The sequence below is a fragment of the Populus euphratica genome, unplaced genomic scaffold (assembly GCF_000495115.2).
Source record: "Populus euphratica unplaced genomic scaffold, PopEup_1.0 scaffold72.1, whole genome shotgun sequence".
Taxonomy (NCBI): domain Eukaryota; kingdom Viridiplantae; phylum Streptophyta; class Magnoliopsida; order Malpighiales; family Salicaceae; genus Populus; species Populus euphratica.
This window is the reverse complement of record NW_011499922.1, coordinates 333,627-353,628: the sequence shown is the minus strand read 5'-3', so window position 1 is coordinate 353,628 and position 20,002 is coordinate 333,627. Positions and strand designations below refer to the sequence as shown.

Genomic DNA, 20,002 nt, shown 5'->3' with positions numbered 1-20,002 from the left:
AATCTGTCTTTTCCCGTGTGATAAGGCGATGCCAAACATACCCATATCATAAGAAGTGTGTAACCCTACCTTACTTTCATTTTTAGTAAAACATGGACCCACCTTATTTGAACGGGACGTTAAAAGTTAACAAGCTATTGTCTCCTTTTTCAGTGTATATATAAACATCTACAAATCATAGTATTCAAATTCTTCATCTAGCTAGTACCCATGTCTCAAAGTTTTGGATGGTTGTTCTTACAACTGTTTATGTTTGTCATATGAGAGATATTTAGCTGTTGTAAGTCCACATCTAGGTGGAAGCCTCTAAATCTTCATGTCAATTTTGACTACAAATTAATTTAATATGGTTGTATTGGACATAAAGGGTTAAATACAAAAGGGATATACAAAAAGTTAGATGAGTGCTATAAAAATGTGATGATGAAAGATTAGAGGAATTTGATCTCATTCATTTATATCAAATTCAATCATGTATACATTATTTACATATTAGTCCCTATATTCGAACTTTCTTTAATTAGACCCTTGTTTTTTTTTTTATGATTTCGATGTGTCTTTTTCTATGGTTCATAAGTTAAAGGTGAGTGATTTTCATGTAAGAAGGATTCTAACATCAAAGAGTAAATCGCAATTTAATGCCCAGTAGTTTAAAATTGATTAAGTTTCCAACTAAGTGCCTATAGCATTGATTATTGCAATTCCATCCTCCTAATTTTCAAAAGGGCATTTTAAGCACCATATATACGCAGGAATTGAATATTTAATTACAGCATTTACCAGTCCAACGTGTTAGCATCCTTCATCAATTCCTTCATTAGTTAATTTGTCAATTTCTGTCTTGGACGTCCAACCTAAATAATAAAACAAGATTTGTTAAACACTATTAATCTGTAATATATAAATAAGAAATTATAACCATGCATACCTTTTAATACCTTTATAATTCTTAACCAATAACCCTTCAGACTTGGACTGGATTTTCTAGGTACATACACTATCCAATTATTGTTCCTTGGGTGCAATAGCGTGGTTGGGATATCATTTTCTATGCCTGTTTGCTGGGTGTTTTTTTTTTTTTTGAAAAGCCAGAAACTACATAGATTATTAGGATACCAAGGGGATATAATTTTATATGCCATATGAGTATGCTTGTTGTTATAAATATTTAAAAAATGATGAACAATTCTTCTTCTTCTTGTTTTTTAATTTAATATATAAATAGCTTTATCTTTTTGTTTGGTATCAGCTGATTGTCTCGCTAGTAATTCCCAATGGACCATCTGAGGAATTTGAAGATTTGAACCCTCTCATTTTAGACAGAATATGAAAGGATATATCAGAGAAATCAGAGAAAACAGAGCAGAAATGTCTGTATAACCCGTGACCTTAGTGTTTGTTTTCACTTGCCATCCTATATATATATTTATATATATAGTCTTGCAGTAATGCACGTACGTGTACCCACTCCCCATATTATTTTGTATTTTCCCTTCCTTTCTTCTCCGCTTCTCCGTCATCCTTTATGGTAAAATGCACAAATCTCGAAAATCCAGGTAAAAAGAGATCTGGTTTTGATCAAAGTCAAATACCCTTGATGTTAATTAATATAATCCTTCAAGTGATTGCAAGTTAGCATATCTCTTACTGTAATTTGGAGTTATTTCAAAAGAAATCTCATGTATGATCACAATTTGTGTTGATAGTTCATTTTAATGTTAGGGCCTCTATTTTGGCCCCTCTTGCAACCACAAAAACATAATGAAATATTCTCACACGTTACTTCTTGGATTCAACAATGGCATCTTCCATTCAGAGAATGATATCCTCCTATTATTTTTCCTTCTCCTTTTATTTTTTTAATTTTGGCATTTCATAAAAAAAACAGAGGAAAAATAAGAGATTCAATATCAGGAAAAAGTCTAGCAACATTTATTCCCTTAATCCGGGTTCCATAGATTGATATCAGCATTGCTTAGGTACGTGTAAGTGTTCAAATTACATGGATGCAAGGATAATTTGCATCGCTAATCCTACTAAATGTTCATTTCTTTCGAGGAGTCCTGAGAACAGCTATTGATTAGTTAATTATTATACAATTTAAGCTTTAGAAAAAATGTATTAGTTATTTGGAAGTTTGCATTGAATTGCAGCAGTGAAATCCATACGGTGATTCTTTTATTCTAATTGTATGCTGGGATACAGATCAGCTCCCATTTACCTAACTGATCTACTCTCGTAGAATAAAATACAGTGACTTCAAAAACAAGACGGGCTTCCATCCATAAAATGTTGCTGGTTGGTGCATTTAATTATAGATTATAAAGGGTTAATTTGGCTGTTATTAAACTCATTTTGAACAGAGTTATTAAAAAAAAAAAACTGGCTAGTAATTCAGTAATTAATATCTAGTTTACTTTTTAAAAAAAACATAAATTCAGAATAATATTGTTTTAAATTTTTTTAAAAAAAAATGTTATTGTTTTAATTTATCTGAGTTAATTACTAGTATAATTTATGACTAAAATCATAGATCAAACTGAATTTAATAAGGTAAAAATACAAATAACTAGACTAAAAAATTTATAATTATATAGTAACTTTGAATTTGAATAACATTGTATATAAAATATAAATAATGCTAAAAAAAAAACGACATCATCAATATGTGATGACACCTTTATTTAAGTTAAGATAAAAAAAAATCCAATAACATCATCATGTGTGTGTGTCTTTATATATATATATAACATTCACATAGCATTAAACACAATCGTCTTTATAATTAACTAGTGCCATCACCTTCATGGCAACAAATGTTTGATCAATCCCTGTATAAGTATAGGGACATATCACATGTTCACATATATGATTGATTAAAGTAAGGACCACGAGATCGATGGTCTGAATTTGGCAATCACAAACTTTGCTCAACCTAGTTGGCACTTATTGAATATAGGTTTTTTTAAAAAAATAAAAAATAAAAGTCAAACTATTTTCCGGTAAACTTTTTCCTTCAAGATTTAATCCCTTCTAATAATGTATTTAGTAGATGAGTAATTTTTATATAGACTAGACATTCAAGATTAATTCTCATCATACATACCTCTTTAAAATTAAGATTCTGATGTGCAAAGTTGCTCAAACTAACCTCTAAGAATAATTTCTCCTAGTGCTCATCATATTGGTGAAATTATCCTTACATATGCATGGAAATTGTTTAAGATATGGATTAGTTTGGGTTAATTGGCGTATTAACTGTACTAGCTATCGCTAATTGTGTATGTCCCATTCTTTGCTGTAATACAATAGCTTCAATGAACTAGTTCCAACCCCAATAAGGTAGGATGTGGGGCAACAAATAGTTCATTCATTAAAGAAAAAGGTGAGAAGAACGAGATGTCAAATTATAATATTTTGAGGTGGGAGAGAATGGAGAAGCTTAGTTCCAATATTTCATACCCTTTTGACGAACGAATATTTTGAGGGTGAAAGTAGGGAAGAGCAAATTAGCTGAATTATTTATAATATCCAAAATTAATTGAACTGAATAATTTTTTTAAATTTATTGGATAATTTCAGTATTATTTTAAATGTGATTTTGTTCAGTTTTGGTTTTATATTTTAAAAATAAAGAAATTAACCAATATGAAAAAACTTAATCAAACCAAACAAAAAAAAATCCATTATAAACTAAATGCTCATAAAATCAAAACCTATAAAAACAATAGTCCAACTATAGATAATGGATTTATTCAATTTTGATAAATATAAATTGAATCGAGTAAAGCCAAATTGATTATTTATTCCATACATTTGATTTAATTCAAAATTTTGAATAAAAAAAGCAATTAAATTAGATTTTTTTTAATTCAAACCAAACCGATAGTTAGACTCTATTTGTTTTTAGAAAAACACTGTTATTGAAATCATTTTCCCCATTTTTTAATGTTTGGTAACCTTAAGAAAACTTTGTCAACAAAAAAACACTTATTAGTAAAATGAAAAAATAGCTTTAAAGAAAGAAAAATGTTTTCTTGTTATTTTCTTTGGAAAACACTTTTCAAAACTTTCAAAAATAAATGAGGTAAAATGACTAAATATTTTCTTATTCTTTTCATTATTATTTAGTTTATTTGAAATAATTTATAAATTTATAATATTATTTTTTAATTTCATCATCTTTTAACTTTTTTATTTGTCAGATTTGATTCTTATTTGTTTTTTTAAGAATTTATGAAATTAATTTTTATTTTATTTTATTCTTTTTCAAATTTTCAACAACCATATTTTTTTTATTCTCATTTTTTTAATAAACTTAAAAATAAATAAAATATTAATAAGTTATTTTCAACTTATTTTTCATTATATGGTCAAATATTAAAAACTATTTCTTAACTTATTTTTCTTGACATTGCTAAATATAAAAAATAATAATTTTCATACTACTTTTATAAAAAAAATATTGTAACAAATGAACAAAAACTTAATCAAGGAGCACCACCACAACAAAGAATGCACTGTACATTTCTAACAAAACTCAACTACCATCGATCAATCTCTTTGATTATCGCGTGCAATCACGACCATATAAATATACATTGAAATATCTTGACATGACATTACATTATAGTTTAATGCACACCAAATACTAGCTAGTGATTTCCTACACCCATGCAAATAGGAATGATTTATGTGTTTGTGCTATGACAGACATCTTGTTTCAAATCCTGATCTAATCTTTCATCCCCTTTACCCTTTTTACATTATAAATGCATAATTAAAATGTTGTTTATACTGCTCAACAACAATTATTTGAGAATTGATATATACAAACAATAAATCTCATTTGTTTTTTATAAAAACAGATCAAACACATCAACCTCTAAGAACTAAAGAATTTTATAAGTTACTAATATTTTTTTTTAAAAAAAAAGGATAGGGATGATCCCATTAAAACACAGTCAATTTAACCAAAGGTAAAGATAGCCATTAATTATGGCTGTGTTATTTAGCTAAGATTTCAAAGTTATTTGCTGTCATTTAAGTGGTTCAAAATCAAATTTGGTTCAAATCAACAATGTCTTAAGTGCTCTTGTTGTTGTAAAGTCAAAATCTCATTAATCCATGTAAGAAACCATAGTGAATTGCCATTGAACTAATTTAATTACACGTTGACACTTGGAACAAGGCTGTACGTTTGAAGTTGACATATGAATATGAATTTGTTTCGGGGGGAGGGAGAGAGAACCGGGGGCTGGAGGGGTAAACCCTAGATGGATGGCCCATTCCTCGAAAAGAGAGTAATAAATGCGAAGGAGGCAGAAGGATACAGGACTTTCTTCGCAGAAACAGCAAAGATGGTCTGATGTGAGAGGTGGGAAAATGATTTTGTAATCGATTGCTTTATGATTGACGAAAAAATTCCCCTTTTTTTTTTAAAAAAAGGTACCACCTCCACTCTATCAGGTGAGCTCTGCATTGACAATACCATTGCATGCTATTATTTGTAAAAGTGTTTTTTAAAAAGAAAATATGTCAAAATTATTTTTATATTTTTTTTTAAAATTATATCATTAAATTAAAAAAATTTAAAAAATAAAAAATCAATTTAAAACAAAAAAAAATCAAAATTTTTCACACGCCCCTCCAGTAAGAGAGAGGGAGAAGCACGCGAATTAAAGTAGAGTAAGAAAAAGACTCCCTGTACTTCCCTTCTCTCAAAGCTTTCTTTTTTTATTTTTTTTTATTTAGCTTTTTTTTTTTTTTTTTTTTTTTTTTTAATTTAGCTTTCTCATGCTGACAACAAAACAAAAGTGAAGAAAAGTAAGCCATCATGAGTCTATGATGAGTTTATGATAATATATGCATGTGCAATTGTGCATGCATGCATGTCTTATTAAGCCTACTTGCCACCTGGTTCTTCATAGCTAGCACTATATATATATATATAGAGTGGGTTTTCTTTTCTTTACGTTTTTCACTTTTTTCTTTCTTTTTGCTCATTTCATTTATTCAAGCTCTTAAACATTCTAATAGAAACACTGTATGGTTTGGTTCAATCTATTTTAATTATTTTTTAAAATAAAAACAATATTATTTTAAAAAATATCATATTATATTTTTAACTAAATTAATTAAATTGGAAATAAACTTTTTAAATATATAAAGTCTAGATTTTAAATAGAGCTTCCCAATCAGATGAGTTCTATAAGTAAAACATATGATTAGATAAAGAATTTGTTTGATATCGTGGTTTTAAGAGTGTTTTATAATATTTTTGTTTAGAAATATATTAAAAAAATATTATTTTTAACATTATCATATAAAAAAATATCTAAAAACACTAAGAAAAACTTAATTTAAAGCAATAAAAAATGCATTTTAATTTTTTTGAAATCCCTTTTTCTTGCAAAAAATTAAAAAAAAAAAGTCTTTGAAGAAATTCACTGTTGGCGAAGGCACTGTGCTGGCAAAGGCAGTCAAAAATGCAAGAAAGTGAGTAGACTCCGTCGTTCGAGAGAGCTGAGGGTTATCTTTGTATTGGGGTATGTGTGTGGGGGTGTGACAGAGCTTTCACATCAAGCCCTAGTTAAGGGGCCCTGAGGAGGGAGGCTGACATTGTCCTTCATGAGAGTCTCTAACCCCCATTGTCTGCCCCGCATTTAAAGCGGGCTGTTGTGTCTTGGCATAAATACCGTATGCTTGTATTTATACCACTACTCCTATTGGTGTATACATCATCTTCAATTTGTTGTGTTATCATGAGACTATACATCGAAAGTATTGTCTTTGTCAATTCCCACGCCACATTTTCTTGGCCTATTTGGATAAGAATTGAGAAGGCATTGTCCATGACAATTCATGCCTTCCTCCAATGGCAACACCAGCAGTTCTCGCTTTCAGTTTAGTTTGAGGTTTATCTATAAAAATAAGTAAATTAAAATTTTATAAAATATACAAAAAAAATCTAATTGAAATAAAATCAGGTTAAACCAATCAGTTTTAGTTTAGTTTAATTTGATTATTTTATATTAAAAACTAAAACTTAATCGACCGGTTTTGATTCGGTTCGGTTTTGGTACGGTTTGATTTCGATTCAGTTTAATTATTTTATATTAAAAATTTAAATATATATTGTTTTTGAGATTTTTTTAAATGTTTTTAATAGGCTTGGTTTCGAGTTTTTTTGGTTTGTTTTTTTCAATTTGATTTGGTTTGGCTTTTTAATTTCATACTTACAAAACTAAAATCAAATTTAATATTTGTTAATGAGTTTTTTTTTATGGTTTGATTTTTTTAATTTTTTGGTTTTTCTCTTACCTCCCATTAATGTTGTGGTATGAATTTGGTCTCAAGTCACGCTAATTTGCATGCGTTTGGTGATGTTTTTCTAGATGATTTAATATTATTATATTAAAATTAAAAAATATTTAAAAAATATAATTTTTTAGATGAAGAATATTATGAGAATTATTGTAAAATTACCTAAACTACACCGTGGTTAATTAGCTTTTAAAAAAGATCTTGATCTTAGCTAAATCTCATTTATGTTCTAGGCTTTGAGTTGGACCTCTTATTGGTTCTTTGTTTGTGCTATAGGCTAATTAAGCTCATTTGCACTTAAGAATTAAATAAATAAATAAATAAATTCTTCATCTATATATAAAACAAAGGAAAACTACTAAACTCCCTGAAGTTTGGGGATTTTCTTAATTTACCCCCTAAATTGATATCCCTCTATGATTATAGCCTTAATTTTATCAAAATCACCATCTATTTCCATCAAAAAGTTCATGGCTTGCGAGTGTTTAGTTTGAGGTTTATCTATAAAAATAAATTAAAATTTTATAAAATATATATATAAAAAAAATCTAACTAAAATAAGGTGAAACTAATCAGTTTTGATTAAGTTTAATCTGATTATTTTATATTAAAAATTAAGTTTAATTTGATTATTTTATATTAAAAACTAAAACTCAACTGATTGATTTTGATTCAGTTTGGTTTTGATGCAATTCGATTTAATTATTTTATATTAAAAATTAAAATTTATATTGTTTTTGGGTTTTTTTTAAATGTTTTTAATGGGCTTGATTTCGGGTTTTTTCGATTCTTTTATTTTTATTTTTTCAATTTGGTTCGGTTTGGTTTTTTGATTTCATGCTTATGAAACTGAACCAAATTGAATATTTTTTTTAATATTCTAATGAGTTTTTTTTTTATAATTTGATTTTTTTAATTTTTTGGCTTACCTCTTAGTAATGTTGTAGTATCAAGTCCCACTAATTTACCTCTTAGTAATGTGTTTGATAATGTTTTTCTGGATGATTTAATATTATTACATTAAAATTAAAAAATATTTTAAAAATATAATATTTTAGATGAAGAATACTACGAGAATGATTGTAAATTTACCCATGGTGTGGTTAATTAGTTTTAAAAAAGATCTTTATCTTAGCTAAATCTCATTTATGTTCTAGGCTTTGAGTTGGACCTCTTATTGGTTCTTTGTTTGTGCTATAGGCTAATTAAGCTCATTTGCACTTAAGAATTAAATAAATAAATAAATAAATTCTTCATCTATATATAAAACAAAGGAAAACTACTAAACTCCCTGAAGTTTGGGGATTTTCTTAATTTACCCCCCTAAACTAATATCCATCTATGATTATAGCCTTAATTCAATCAAAATCATCATCTATTTCCACCAAAAAGTTCTTGGCTTGCGAGAAACTTTGGAGCCAAGACCCACATCACATCGCTGAGGAAAAATTGGAGAATTAATGTACTCTAGGTTTTTTTTTGGCCCATTAAACCTTTGGTCTCCAAGGGGGAAGACTAATGTAAGTCTTTTATCAAGACTGAAATATTAAATATGATAGATAAGATTTTAAGATTTGAAAGGAAAATGCGAAACCCTAAAAGAATGTGTAAACCTCCCTGTAAAGGACTGCGGCCCTGGTCCCTAAGAGCCTATGTCTTGGAATATGCATTTCAATGGGCTTTACATTTGAGTGTAAGTTCAAGAGATGGGCCTTTTGCAGGTTCTTTGGGAAAGGCTTTATGGGCCTCTTAGGATCCATTCATTAAGGCCGTCGTACTCGACTCTGCATATACTTACTGTACACACACTGGCTGAAAGAAAAGTATACCATCAAATTTTACCCCCCATCCCCCAACTATGAACAAACAACATAACTACTAGTTAAATTATTAAGAAAATAAATAAAAATTAATATAATATCAATCAATGCTATTAAACTCGATTTGGTGATTTATCGTTCTAGAATCTAGTTTAAGTTGCGTTTCTTTTTAAACCATGTAGGATATTAATTCAAACAAACTCGAGTTTTTTAAACAATGTAGAATATTAATCCAGAGTAATTTGGTGGAAATCAATTAAGACAGTTATGATAAATAATGCATACTATTGTTGTTGTTCTTATTCTTTGTGTTATTTGCCAGATATGGCTGAAGAAGCAGGCATGTTTATGGTTCATCAGGCAATTGGAAGTGTTTTGTGTCGAGAATGTGGTATTCTGATGCAACCAAATGCTGCTAATATGCGTGTCAAGTTTTTGCGCTCGGAAGTTGACATGACTGAAGGTTAAAGAAGCATGTGATCCTTGTACATTGCTCCGAGTGTGATACCTTCTTGGATCCACCAACTACGCGGATTAGGGCTCAATTAGAATCAAGGGAGTTGATGGCATTTTGTCTGAAGAAGTTGAAGTCGGAAGGGGTTAATTTGGTAAATGCGGAATTTATTTGGACTGAACCTCATTCCAAGAGGATCAAGCTCCGGGTGAGAGTTCAGAAGGAGGTCCTTGATGGTGCAATACTTGAACAAGCATATGTTGTTGAGTATGTTCAGCAGGAACACGTGTGATTCTTGCACAAGAGTTTCATGCCAATCCTAGATCAATGGGTTGCTGCTGTCCAGCTCCGGCACCATGTCGCTCATTGAAGAACTTTCTTTTACTTGGAGCAGCTGATTTTGAAGCATGATGCTGCTGTCCGTGCTATTAAAATCAAGCAAATGGATCATGGTATTGATTTTTTCTTTGGAAATCGTAGCCATGGTGTTAAATTTGTTGAGTTTGTGGGTAAAGTAGCTCCAGTAAGGAGTCGCGATGACAAGCAACTTGTTTCCCATGATACTAAGAGCAACAACTACAATTACAAATATACTTTCTCGGTTGACATCTCTCCAATTTTCCGTGAGGATTTAATCTGCTGTCTCCAAGAGTTGCTGTTGGCTTGGGGAATCTAGGTCCTCTTGTGATCTGCACCAAAGTCACAAACAGCATTGCGTTGTTAGATCCTTTCACTCTGAGACAGTGCTTCTTGGACGCTGACCGGTATTGGAGAACAGCCTTTTAGTCTCTTCTCACTAGCAGGCAGCTTGTGGAGTATATTGTATTTGATGAGGACATTGTTTCCCCTGAAGTTAGTATTGGTGGCTCTAGATATGCTTTAGCTGATGCCCAAGTTGCTCGTGTGTCAGATTTTGGGAAGAATGATACCATGTTCTACATAAAAACGCATCTGGGGCATATTCTGAAACCTGGTGATTATGCTCTTGGTTATGACCTACATGGAGCTAACAGTAATGACATGGAGCTCGACAAGTACAAAGATTTAGTCATTCCGGAAGTAATCTTGGTAAAGAAGAGCTATGAAGAGAAACGCCAGAGAAAACGGGGGAAGCCTCGTTCCTGGAAGCTCAAGTCCCTCAATATGGAGTTTGATGACACGAGAGGTAGAGGTGATGAAGAGAAGATGAACTCGGAGTATGAACAGTTCTTGAGAGATCTGGAAGAGAACCCTGAGTGGAGGTTCAATATATCATTGTATCGTAACAAAGAATATCAACCTTCTGAGATGGCATCTCTGACTAATGGGGAGGATGCACCTTCTATTCCTCTAGAAGAGCTGCTTGCTGACCTTGAGATAACTGATGCAGAAGATGAGGATGATGATACGAGAGAATAAATCTCAAAGTTTTGTTTATTTTTCTGTTTGACTTGAAATGATCTTTTCATCAAGTAGATTTATACAGTGCGACGTAGCTTTCGCTTAATTTAGTTCTCTCAACGAATGATGCTTGTAATTTGCCTTGTTTGTTTATTAGGGAATTTCTTTGCTGTATTAATGAGGCTTACGGGTAAATGATAGCAAGGAAACTTATTTTCTTGGCAAGTAGAAATTCTCTTCATCCGTTAATAGTTTTAATCAGCAAAAAAGGATTCAATGTCATACAAACAAGATGTCTTTAAGGGATGATAGTGTAGTAGAACAATATAGATTCCAACTTCTGATGAATCTGCTGATGGAGTTCTAGGGAGGAAATGGTGGATTTCAAAATATTGGGCAGTGACCCGCTTCTTTTTGTTTCAGTTGCTTGATCATTTGGCTTATAGTTTCATCTGTGGCTAACTTCTTACCCGTCCACAGGATCTGGAAAAAATGAAGATCTCCCATGCAAAGTAAAAATCACAGAAAATAGGTATTATCAATAGTTTATACAGATTCTAAAATGGGCTACGAAAGCAATTGTTACTTCACAATAAAGGAGGAAATGTACCTCGGCATAAACACCAGCGACTCTGCAAAAATTAGCCTTGTTTGGGCCTAGAAGTTCCACATCTGATCTGAAATTGGAAACAAAAGCAAAAGAAACGTTCAAGTGAAAAAATGATTTTGGCTTTAATTCTGAGACAATCAATGATTTTGGCTTTACTTCTGTGAGGTGGTCATATTAGAAAATTTAAAATAATAGATATTTTCTGCTCTGTATATATTGGCTAGGCCATTGTTGACATAGTGTTGTGAGAGTCAGATGAATTTTTCCATGGCTATTGCTTTAGCAATTAGCATTAAAGAATTTATCAGTGACCCTGCAAAATTCTCATGATCAATTTTTTTTGACAATATATGTGGCAGTGCCCTATCTATGATTGTAATAGATTAATGAACTTGATCTCAGTATACAAAAGTTGATGCCAATAAGGTTTAGTACAGCAGTAACACACTTCGTTCACCTGGCGAACCGAGCTCGGGTTCAAATCTGCAGAGTTATCTTGAGCTTCGGTTTCGACACAGTTGCTGTGGGTGTGCATACTACTACAGGTGCAATGTGACTTGCCGGGAATTTGCGACAGCCTACTCTGCCTTTCAAATTTAAAACAAGAAAAGTGAACCAAAGTTGATTCATTTATACCATCTAGTCACTATGGTAAAGGATACATAGATTTGGACATTAAACTAACCGGGAAATGAATGATTTTGGTGTGATCATCAAATTTGATGCTATTTAGTTTGGTGGTGGTGTAACATACAAACAAGTTGATCCTGTACAAAGATGTGTATATATAACTAGTTACCTTTCTCATCTGGGATCAAACACATCTGTTCTTTTAGGCAGATGTTCAATATAAGAATGAGTATATATGATAACATTTGACATGTTCCCCTATCCTTTTTATTTTTAAAAAATAGAAATTCACTCAAAAACTGTCTCGGGTACTAATTTATTTTATGTCTGCCTCTCCAACCAAACATGTTTTTGTTTTTTTTGTGTTTGTTCATTTTCTCTCCAACAAGTGATTGAATGAGCGATTCATTCCTTCGATTTATGTATTCCAGGAACTGTCAGGGGTAATGCACATAAGAATAGTTCATGTACATGCAGCAATGAGCAAACTTGTTGATTAGCACAAACATTTTAAAGAGGGACAGACAACATTGCCCATTGCACATAGAAATCTAGGACGACAATACGGATTCCAACTTCTTCTGCAGATGGGGTTCCAGGGAGAGCATGATGGATCTCCAGGTAGAAGGGGGTGACCTTCTACTGTGAAGTTTCAATTGCTTGATCATTTGGTTTACAGTTTCCTCAGTAGCTAACTTCTTGCCTGCCCACAGGATCTTTCGAAAAAGAAAAAGGATTGTTCTATTATAAGTAAAATTCATGGAAAATTAAGCAGTTTGCCGAATTAAACAAACAATGGAATGTACCTCGGCGTAAACAGCAACAATTTCGGAAAGATAAGCCTTTTGGGTGCGTAGAAGTTCCCCCTCTGACCTGGAATGAAACAAGAAAACAACCAGGGTAAGGAAAATCAGTAGAAAATGGAATCGAATGGTTCTAGTTATACTTCAACCATGTGATGAAAATTTGGCTTACACTTCAACCAATGAACATAGCTGCCGATGAACAACTTTGGCCTCCTCTAGATGATTTTTCAGTGGCAAATGGCCTAACCATATCCTCAAAACCTGTTAAATAGAGAAGGCAACTTCACAGAATGGCCATAATATGCTTTCTAAAAGGCAAATTAATTCCTAGCTTTGCTTCTGCCACTTTTTTACTGCCAAACATACTCTCCAGTCGAACATCAGTCGGAAAGGTAAGTCTAAAAGGAAATACAAGCTGAAACGTGCACGCATTTGGTGGAACACAAAAGCTTCCTTTGACGTTAATCTGGAAACAAGAAAAAGCAAATATACCTTTTCCGCTTTGAGTTTTTCACGATGGAACTGCAAATTTTTTCCTAGAGCAGAAACAGCAGTATCATGGGCCATTACATATTCCATCTGCAATGCGTTAGGATGCCCCATAACCGCATTCAAAGCAGAAACAGCCCCTGCAAAAGAAAAACTACGTGGTTTATTGCAGAAACTGACTGCACAGGACGAACTCATGTTGCAGAAAGCAGAATAACAAGCAACCTTTAAGAAAAGACTTGAATACAGACCCACCAAACTCTGCCGCTGTACCAATTGCCTGCGCAGCTACCTGAAACAATAGTCTTCTGAATCAGAAATGCACCATAGAAGTGTTCCAACATCACAGGTATGCGTGTGAGATAACCTCTTGAACTTCGGGGTTCTCATCCTTGCATGCTTTAAACAGAAATAGAAGAATAATCTTGCACCGCCTGTTTTATCAGACTGAATTAAGCACATTATAAAAGCATGCTCAATCAATGCAAAAAGAAGTGGTCTACCTAAATGCTTCTTCTTGGAATTGCTTCGCAACATCACAAAATATATGCAAGGCAATTCTTCGCTCTTCGACTATTCTATCCTTTACCTGAAGGCAACGAACCAGTGGGAAATGAAAACAATTTGATGGGAATTGGAAAGTCATCAGGGTAGCCTAGCAGCAGCCATCATGCAACAGTTTTATGGATCATTTGACAATGTTTGGAAATTATAAGGTTGTGGTCATGACCATGGAATCACAGAATGCGAGCAGAAAAGGATGTTTAAACTCACCCACATTAGTTCTATGCATGGTGCAAGCTTGCCGATGAATGGTAAGAAAGAGTTCTTGTGTGTTACGATGAAAGTGGTCACACAAGCAGCTGCCTGCATTGAAATGAACAGAAGGCAAGCAACGGAACCCATTTCAAGGATCATCTACAAATAATTAAATTTGAAATAAGTGGCAAGGCATCTCCAATTAAAGATAAAAAAACTGCAAACTTTGTCATAAACTTTCTGTTCTTCCCAATTTTCCTCATCTGGTAATGTCTGATTTATTCCTTCAATAGCCCCAACTTTGCTTCTTGAAAGAGATGAAATCTTTTGCAGAACATTCATTATCGCTTTTAGGAACAGGTCAGTCTGGTCTTCATCTAGTACATGTTCAGACATCTGAAAGATAAGAGAGCATGCATGTTGGTAATTTCATAATATATAGCATTTTGCTGTGACACATGAATTCGATTACCAGAATCAGTACCCGGGACAGATACATATAGGAAAACAAAATATGGATAAAGAATAAAAAGAGGTTCATGTTTATTTTGAGTAGGATCTTAAACAGATATAAGCAGTAAAGATTTGTCCAAAGCGAGGCAGACCTTCATGCATTCATCCAACGAGTCCAAAATTACTGCCGCAATCTCAAGCAATGATTCCTACATACCAATAGCAGTTACGAATTACAGTAGCCTAGCTTAATTAAATGTTATTTCTTTGAACCCAAAGGAGAAAAAATGTTCATTTTCAAGTAGAAATTACCTTACTTAGAGCTTTAACCAGAGCTGGTACCACATAAGAGCATAACTTCTTAAAAGGAGATTCGTCAGCAGACCACTCAAGATACCGTTCTTGTGTTGCTACTCTAGATGATTTTAAGAGCACTGGCATGGCTAGTGTCGAAGCACCAAAAATTAAACTGTGTTTGTCAGTGATGCAGGAGCATTCCTAATAAATAAGAAGCTTACATGGAAAAATGAAAATGAGATAAATGGTGCTAAACAAGGTCTAGGATAGCTGAAAATTCTAATAACAGGCTCAGGTTTTAGGTCAAGTTCAAAGGCAAAACTGTTTTGATTCTGAGCGAAGCACTAGGCAATCTGACTAGAACGCTACATGTGTCTTGTTTCAGATGCCTAGAATTTTGTGCGATGTTGAAGAGAGAGTATGCTCCTGTGCAAGCTATCAGAGAATCTGTAATCTCTCCTGAGTCCTGAGCATTAGTTTTAACTTGGAGAATTCAGCTTTCTTTGTCAAGAAACATTAAAGTGTAATAAATACCAGAAGCAGCAACTCTTCGGATTTCTTCACTGTGTGCAAATTTGAGACGTGGAACTAAAGCCCGAGCAACCTACACATATTATTGATCATTGCATTGGAAGTTATTTCCAATTTTTTGGAAGAGATTCAAGAAAGGAGAATCATATGCAGTGTTGCATAACCAACCTATTCAGTCCATACCGAAAGGCCTTCCTTCAACTCATCAGCCAGTAAATACAACCCTTTACAAGCTGTGAGTTTTTCCTCCAGGACCTTAGTTTTGATCCAAATCTTTCTATCTCCAAGAATCAGGGCCGTGATACTGTAAAAATCGTATATTCCTCAGCAAAAGAAAAGGGCTAAAAATCCTAATGTCCATTCTTCCCCCCTTCTCCTGAGGTGTCTTCGCCTGTCGTTATGAGACGGTCTGAAATTGGACTCATATCATGGTCCTCACACCTTCTCTTGAAGTGTCTTCGCCTGTCGTCATGAGACGGTCTGAAATTGGATTCATATCATGGTCCTCACACCTTCTTCTGAGGTGTCTTCGCCTGTCATCATGCGGGGAAAACAAAATATGGATAAAGAATAAAAAGAGGTTCATGTTTATTTTGAGTAGGATCTTAAACAGATATAAGCAGTAAAGATTTGTCCAAAGCGAGGCAGACCTTCATGCATTCATCCAACGAGTCCAAAATTACTGCCGCAATCTCAAGCAATGATTCCTACATACCAATAGCAGTTACGAATTACAGTAGCCTAGCTTAATTAAATGTTATTTCTTTGAACCCAAAGGAGAAAAAATGTTCATTTTCAAGTAGAAATTACCTTACTTAGAGCTTTAACCAGAGCTGGTACCACATAAGAGCATAACTTCTTAAAAGGAGATTCGTCAGCAGACCACTCAAGATACCGTTCTTGTGTTGCTACTCTAGATGATTTTAAGAGCACTGGCATGGCTAGTGTCGAAGCACCAAAAATTAAACTGTGTTTGTCAGTGATGCAGGAGCATTCCTAATAAATAAGAAGCTTACATGGAAAAATGAAAATGAGATAAATGGTGCTAAACAAGGTCTAGGATAGCTGAAAATTCTAATAACAGGCTCAGGTTTTAGGTCAAGTTCAAAGGCAAAACTGTTTTGATTCTGAGCGAAGCACTAGGCAATCTGACTAGAACGCTACATGTGTCTTGTTTCAGATGCCTAGAATTTTGTGCGATGTTGAAGAGAGAGTATGCTCCTGTGCAAGCTATCAGAGAATCTGTAATCTCTCCTGAGTCCTGAGCATTAGTTTTAACTTGGAGAATTCAGCTTTCTTTGTCAAGAAACATTAAAGTGTAATAAATACCAGAAGCAGCAACTCTTCGGATTTCTTCACTGTGTGCAAATTTGAGACGTGGAACTAAAGCCCGAGCAACCTACACATATTATTGATCATTGCATTGGAAGTTATTTCCAATTTTTTGGAAGAGATTCAAGAAAGGAGAATCATATGCAGTGTTGCATAACCAACCTATTCAGTCCATACCGAAAGGCCTTCCTTCAACTCATCAGCCAGTAAATACAACCCTTTACAAGCTGTGAGTTTTTCCTCCAGGACCTTAGTTTTGATCCAAATCTTTCTATCTCCAAGAATCAGGGCCGTGATACTGTAAAAATCGTATATTCCTCAGCAAAAGAAAAGGGCTAAAAATCCTAATGTCGGCAAAAAAATCTCTCTTATTATCAAAATCATTTCTTCTGAAGGTGTCAAGCTAAAGGAAAAACATTCTCAATTTTGGAGCATAGCTTCCTGCATTCTAGCATTGTCTCTACAAGTATCAAAGACCAGAAAAAAAGTATTGACAGTATATTATGCATTGCAGAAATGTAGGAAAAATCCTCGACTGAAAAGCCTACCTGCCATCCGATTGATCAAAATCGTCAGGATTATCAGGTATAATGACATATGATCCGATTTTAGCAGATTTAAGCAACCGCGGAATGGCAACACTCATATAAGGTTTGAATTCATGTCCCAAGCATTTCCCAAGCCTGGCCCATGCCTGCAACGTGGTTATAGATTTGTGTTGGATAAAAAGCAGGAATAAATGGGAAGTGCTGCCTTTATGTTTGAAATGAAACTGGAAAAGTAACAATGACATACTTGCAACAGTTGACTTCTCATTGGATCATTTTCCTCTAATTTTGATCCTTGTAAAGAGAAGAGCAATTACACAACCTTGTATGAGATAATAAACAGTTATAGTTATGCAATATCTCACAATTATAGATCATTTGGCCATTCCAACTAAGAAATAAATCCAATTGGTTTTAGTTATGGACTGACTTCAGGAGGTCTATTCTGACAGCAACCACAACCAGTTTAAATTTCTATAAAAATTGTTATTGACCATTACCATTTCAATATCAGATCTGATCTTATCCTTTCCTACAGCCAACCAAACAATAGTTATGCACTCCACGGAATTGGCAAGATGATTGTGGTCAAGTTCTTCATTTGCAGTCATCATTATAACTTTAAGATAAGGCATGACACTACTATAATACTCTGCAAAGTGATCCTGCAGTGTTAAACAAGAAGGTAGAATATAGCTAAGAAAACAGAAACTTGGATTAACTGAATATCAATAATCAAGGAGTACCTGTGATGAATGAGCTACTGCTGACAATAGTTTTAAAGTTTCGCCCTGGACCATATGATTTACTTTCTGCATTATAAACAGTAGTGCCTAAATGCATTATAAACAAGGGTGCACACAGTACATACATAGGTAGAATGAATTGTACAGCAGGTAATATACCTGTTAATTGTTTGAGCAATTTGTTGACAATTTCCTTTAGGTGAGGTTTCAGAGTACTTGAAGAACAGTTCCAGGTGAAGTCGAACAACGCTAAATAAGCTTGCACCTGGAGAAATAATTAGCAAAACCAGAAGAATCAAGGATATAAAGCATCTAGGGGTGAAAGATGGTAACAGGCTACTGGTGTTACAAGGTTAAGTCAGGATTTGCTATTTCAGGAATCGAGGTACCTGAACACGGGGATTATTGAAATCATCCATGGCTTTGGTTAATGCAGGCATCACCTTTTCATGATAATTGTCTTGAAATTCAGGTTTCAAATGCTTGGATAATTGTTTAATTGTATATAAAGCTGCCCAACGCACATGAGGGTGTATGTCTTCTTTGACACTTCTGATAATTCTTCCTGCCATTTGATTCCAACCATGTTTCAACTCCTGCATTGTAGAACCTTAGGGATGATTTTAAATCCAATGAAGCCACAAGAACTAGAATCAATTAACAAAACATATAGAATGGAAAGGGGAGGAAAAGTTCAGAGACCTTTGGCTTTGAACATTTCTCTGCAACAATGCCAAGGAAAAGAACAGCAGCATGGCGGCTCTGCCAATCTTCAGCGCCAAAATGAATTGCAAATAATTTGGGGAAATTATTCACGAGAACTTCCCCACCTAAGGCAGCTGCAATTCTAGCCAAGCACCTTACCACAGGCAGATTCTGAATGTCAGTCTCTGCAGTTCCGCTTTCTGGTTCATCTTCTAAATTTGCAAGCAGAAACAAAATCTTTTCAAGTAACTTTGGGATTATATAATGTGATCTTCGCAACATTCGTCGACCTTCAACTCTTTTTTCAGATAAAGCAACCACAAATTCTAATGCAATAATTTTTGTTCTGTCTTGAAGTTCAATTCCATCCACGATCCTAAGCACAGATTGAACCAGATAATCAAATTGGCTACTCAAAGACCATGGCTTCTCCTTTGCCAACACAGTCAATTCATTGACCACCGCCTGTATATCTTTGTCTGATCTATGCTCGATCAAAGTGGAAATGGTCAACACTATTTCGACCAAAAGGACAGTACTATATCTATCATGGTCTGACCGATTCGTCCAGTAACAAAGAAAACGATTTGAGGCAAGAGCTGCCTGAACCTGTACCTCTAAACTCATTTCTTCAGAATCAAATATATCCACTAAACTATCATAAAAGGAATCAATACTAATAACCAAATCTTCGACAGCACATTGTGGGATCAACTTATAAAGCAAAGAAATCGCACACTCCAATCTATCTTCAGAATCAGAATCAGAACCAATAGATTCATAAACAAACTCAAGAAGCTCAGGCCATTCATTCCCAAGTCTTACTTCTTTAGTAGCAATGGTGACGACAAAATCGAGAATTTTATGCAATATCTTTATTGACCTCTCTGTATTCAAACAATCAAGAAGTGCTGATTTGAGTTCTTTATTCATGAAGGAGGTTTCCTGCCAAAGACCACGCTCATTTTCTGTAAGAATCTGGCATAGGATATCAAAGGCATATTCCTTGCAATTCACAAATTCAGTGGCGCAAAATTTCAAGTAAGAAACAAGGCAAAGACAGAAGGAAGTAAGGTAGTTCTTTTTAAGGTAATTCAAGAGTTTTCGAGCATTCAT

The 20,002-nt window shown here is 33.6% G+C and overlaps 2 protein-coding genes and 1 pseudogene across 2 annotated transcripts; 1 reads left to right on the top strand and 2 right to left on the bottom strand.

The window, feature by feature from the left end:
- On the top strand, positions 1 to 11,201 carry LOC105135217 (60S ribosomal export protein NMD3-like; annotated as a pseudogene).
- A 1,328-nt stretch (positions 11,202 to 12,529) lies between these two features.
- On the bottom strand, positions 12,530 to 15,122 carry LOC105135216 (ran-binding protein 6-like). The gene is made up of 10 exons (XM_011039998.1): positions 15,040 to 15,122; positions 14,880 to 14,936; positions 14,290 to 14,670; positions 14,019 to 14,104; positions 13,883 to 13,949; positions 13,741 to 13,807; positions 13,519 to 13,655; positions 13,196 to 13,287; positions 13,027 to 13,093; positions 12,530 to 12,936 (listed from the first exon to the last, which is right to left on the bottom strand). Exons 3-10 carry the CDS (start codon positions 14,431 to 14,433, stop codon positions 12,772 to 12,774), a joined length of 825 nt encoding a protein of 274 aa, XP_011038300.1. The 5' UTR covers positions 14,434 to 14,670; positions 14,880 to 14,936; positions 15,040 to 15,122; the 3' UTR covers positions 12,530 to 12,771.
- Positions 15,123 to 16,532: 1,410 nt separating this feature from the next.
- LOC105135306 (importin-5-like) lies at positions 16,533 to 20,002 on the bottom strand. Its single transcript, XM_011040127.1, has 9 exons — positions 18,884 to 20,002; positions 18,571 to 18,777; positions 18,341 to 18,446; positions 18,182 to 18,247; positions 17,936 to 18,100; positions 17,683 to 17,757; positions 17,436 to 17,581; positions 17,050 to 17,185; positions 16,533 to 16,954 (listed from the first exon to the last, which is right to left on the bottom strand). The coding sequence occupies exons 1-5, from the start codon at positions 20,000 to 20,002 to the stop codon at positions 18,078 to 18,080; spliced, it is 1,521 nt and encodes a 506-aa protein (XP_011038429.1). The 3' UTR covers positions 16,533 to 16,954; positions 17,050 to 17,185; positions 17,436 to 17,581; positions 17,683 to 17,757; positions 17,936 to 18,077.

Coding starts and splice junctions, on each gene's coding strand:
- LOC105135216 (XM_011039998.1), bottom strand. CDS start 14,433: ATGATCCTTGAAATGGGTTCCGTTGCTTGCCTTCTGTTCATTTCAATG. Junction 13,656..13,740: donor ATTCAAGTCTTTTCTTAAAG/GTTGCTTGTTAT, acceptor TTTCTTTTGCAG/GGGCTGTTTCTGCTTTGAAT. Junction 12,937..13,026: donor TTGTTGCTGTTTACGCCGAG/GTACATTCCATT, acceptor CTTTTTCGAAAG/ATCCTGTGGGCAGGCAAGAA.
- LOC105135306 (XM_011040127.1), bottom strand. CDS start 20,002: ATGAATGCTCGAAAACTCTTGAATTACCTTAAAAAGAACTACCTTACT. Junction 18,248..18,340: donor ATTGCTCAAACAATTAACAG/GTATATTACCTG, acceptor TTTATAATGCAG/AAAGTAAATCATATGGTCCA. Junction 18,101..18,181: donor CAGTAGCTCATTCATCACAG/GTACTCCTTGAT, acceptor TTAACACTGCAG/GATCACTTTGCAGAGTATTA.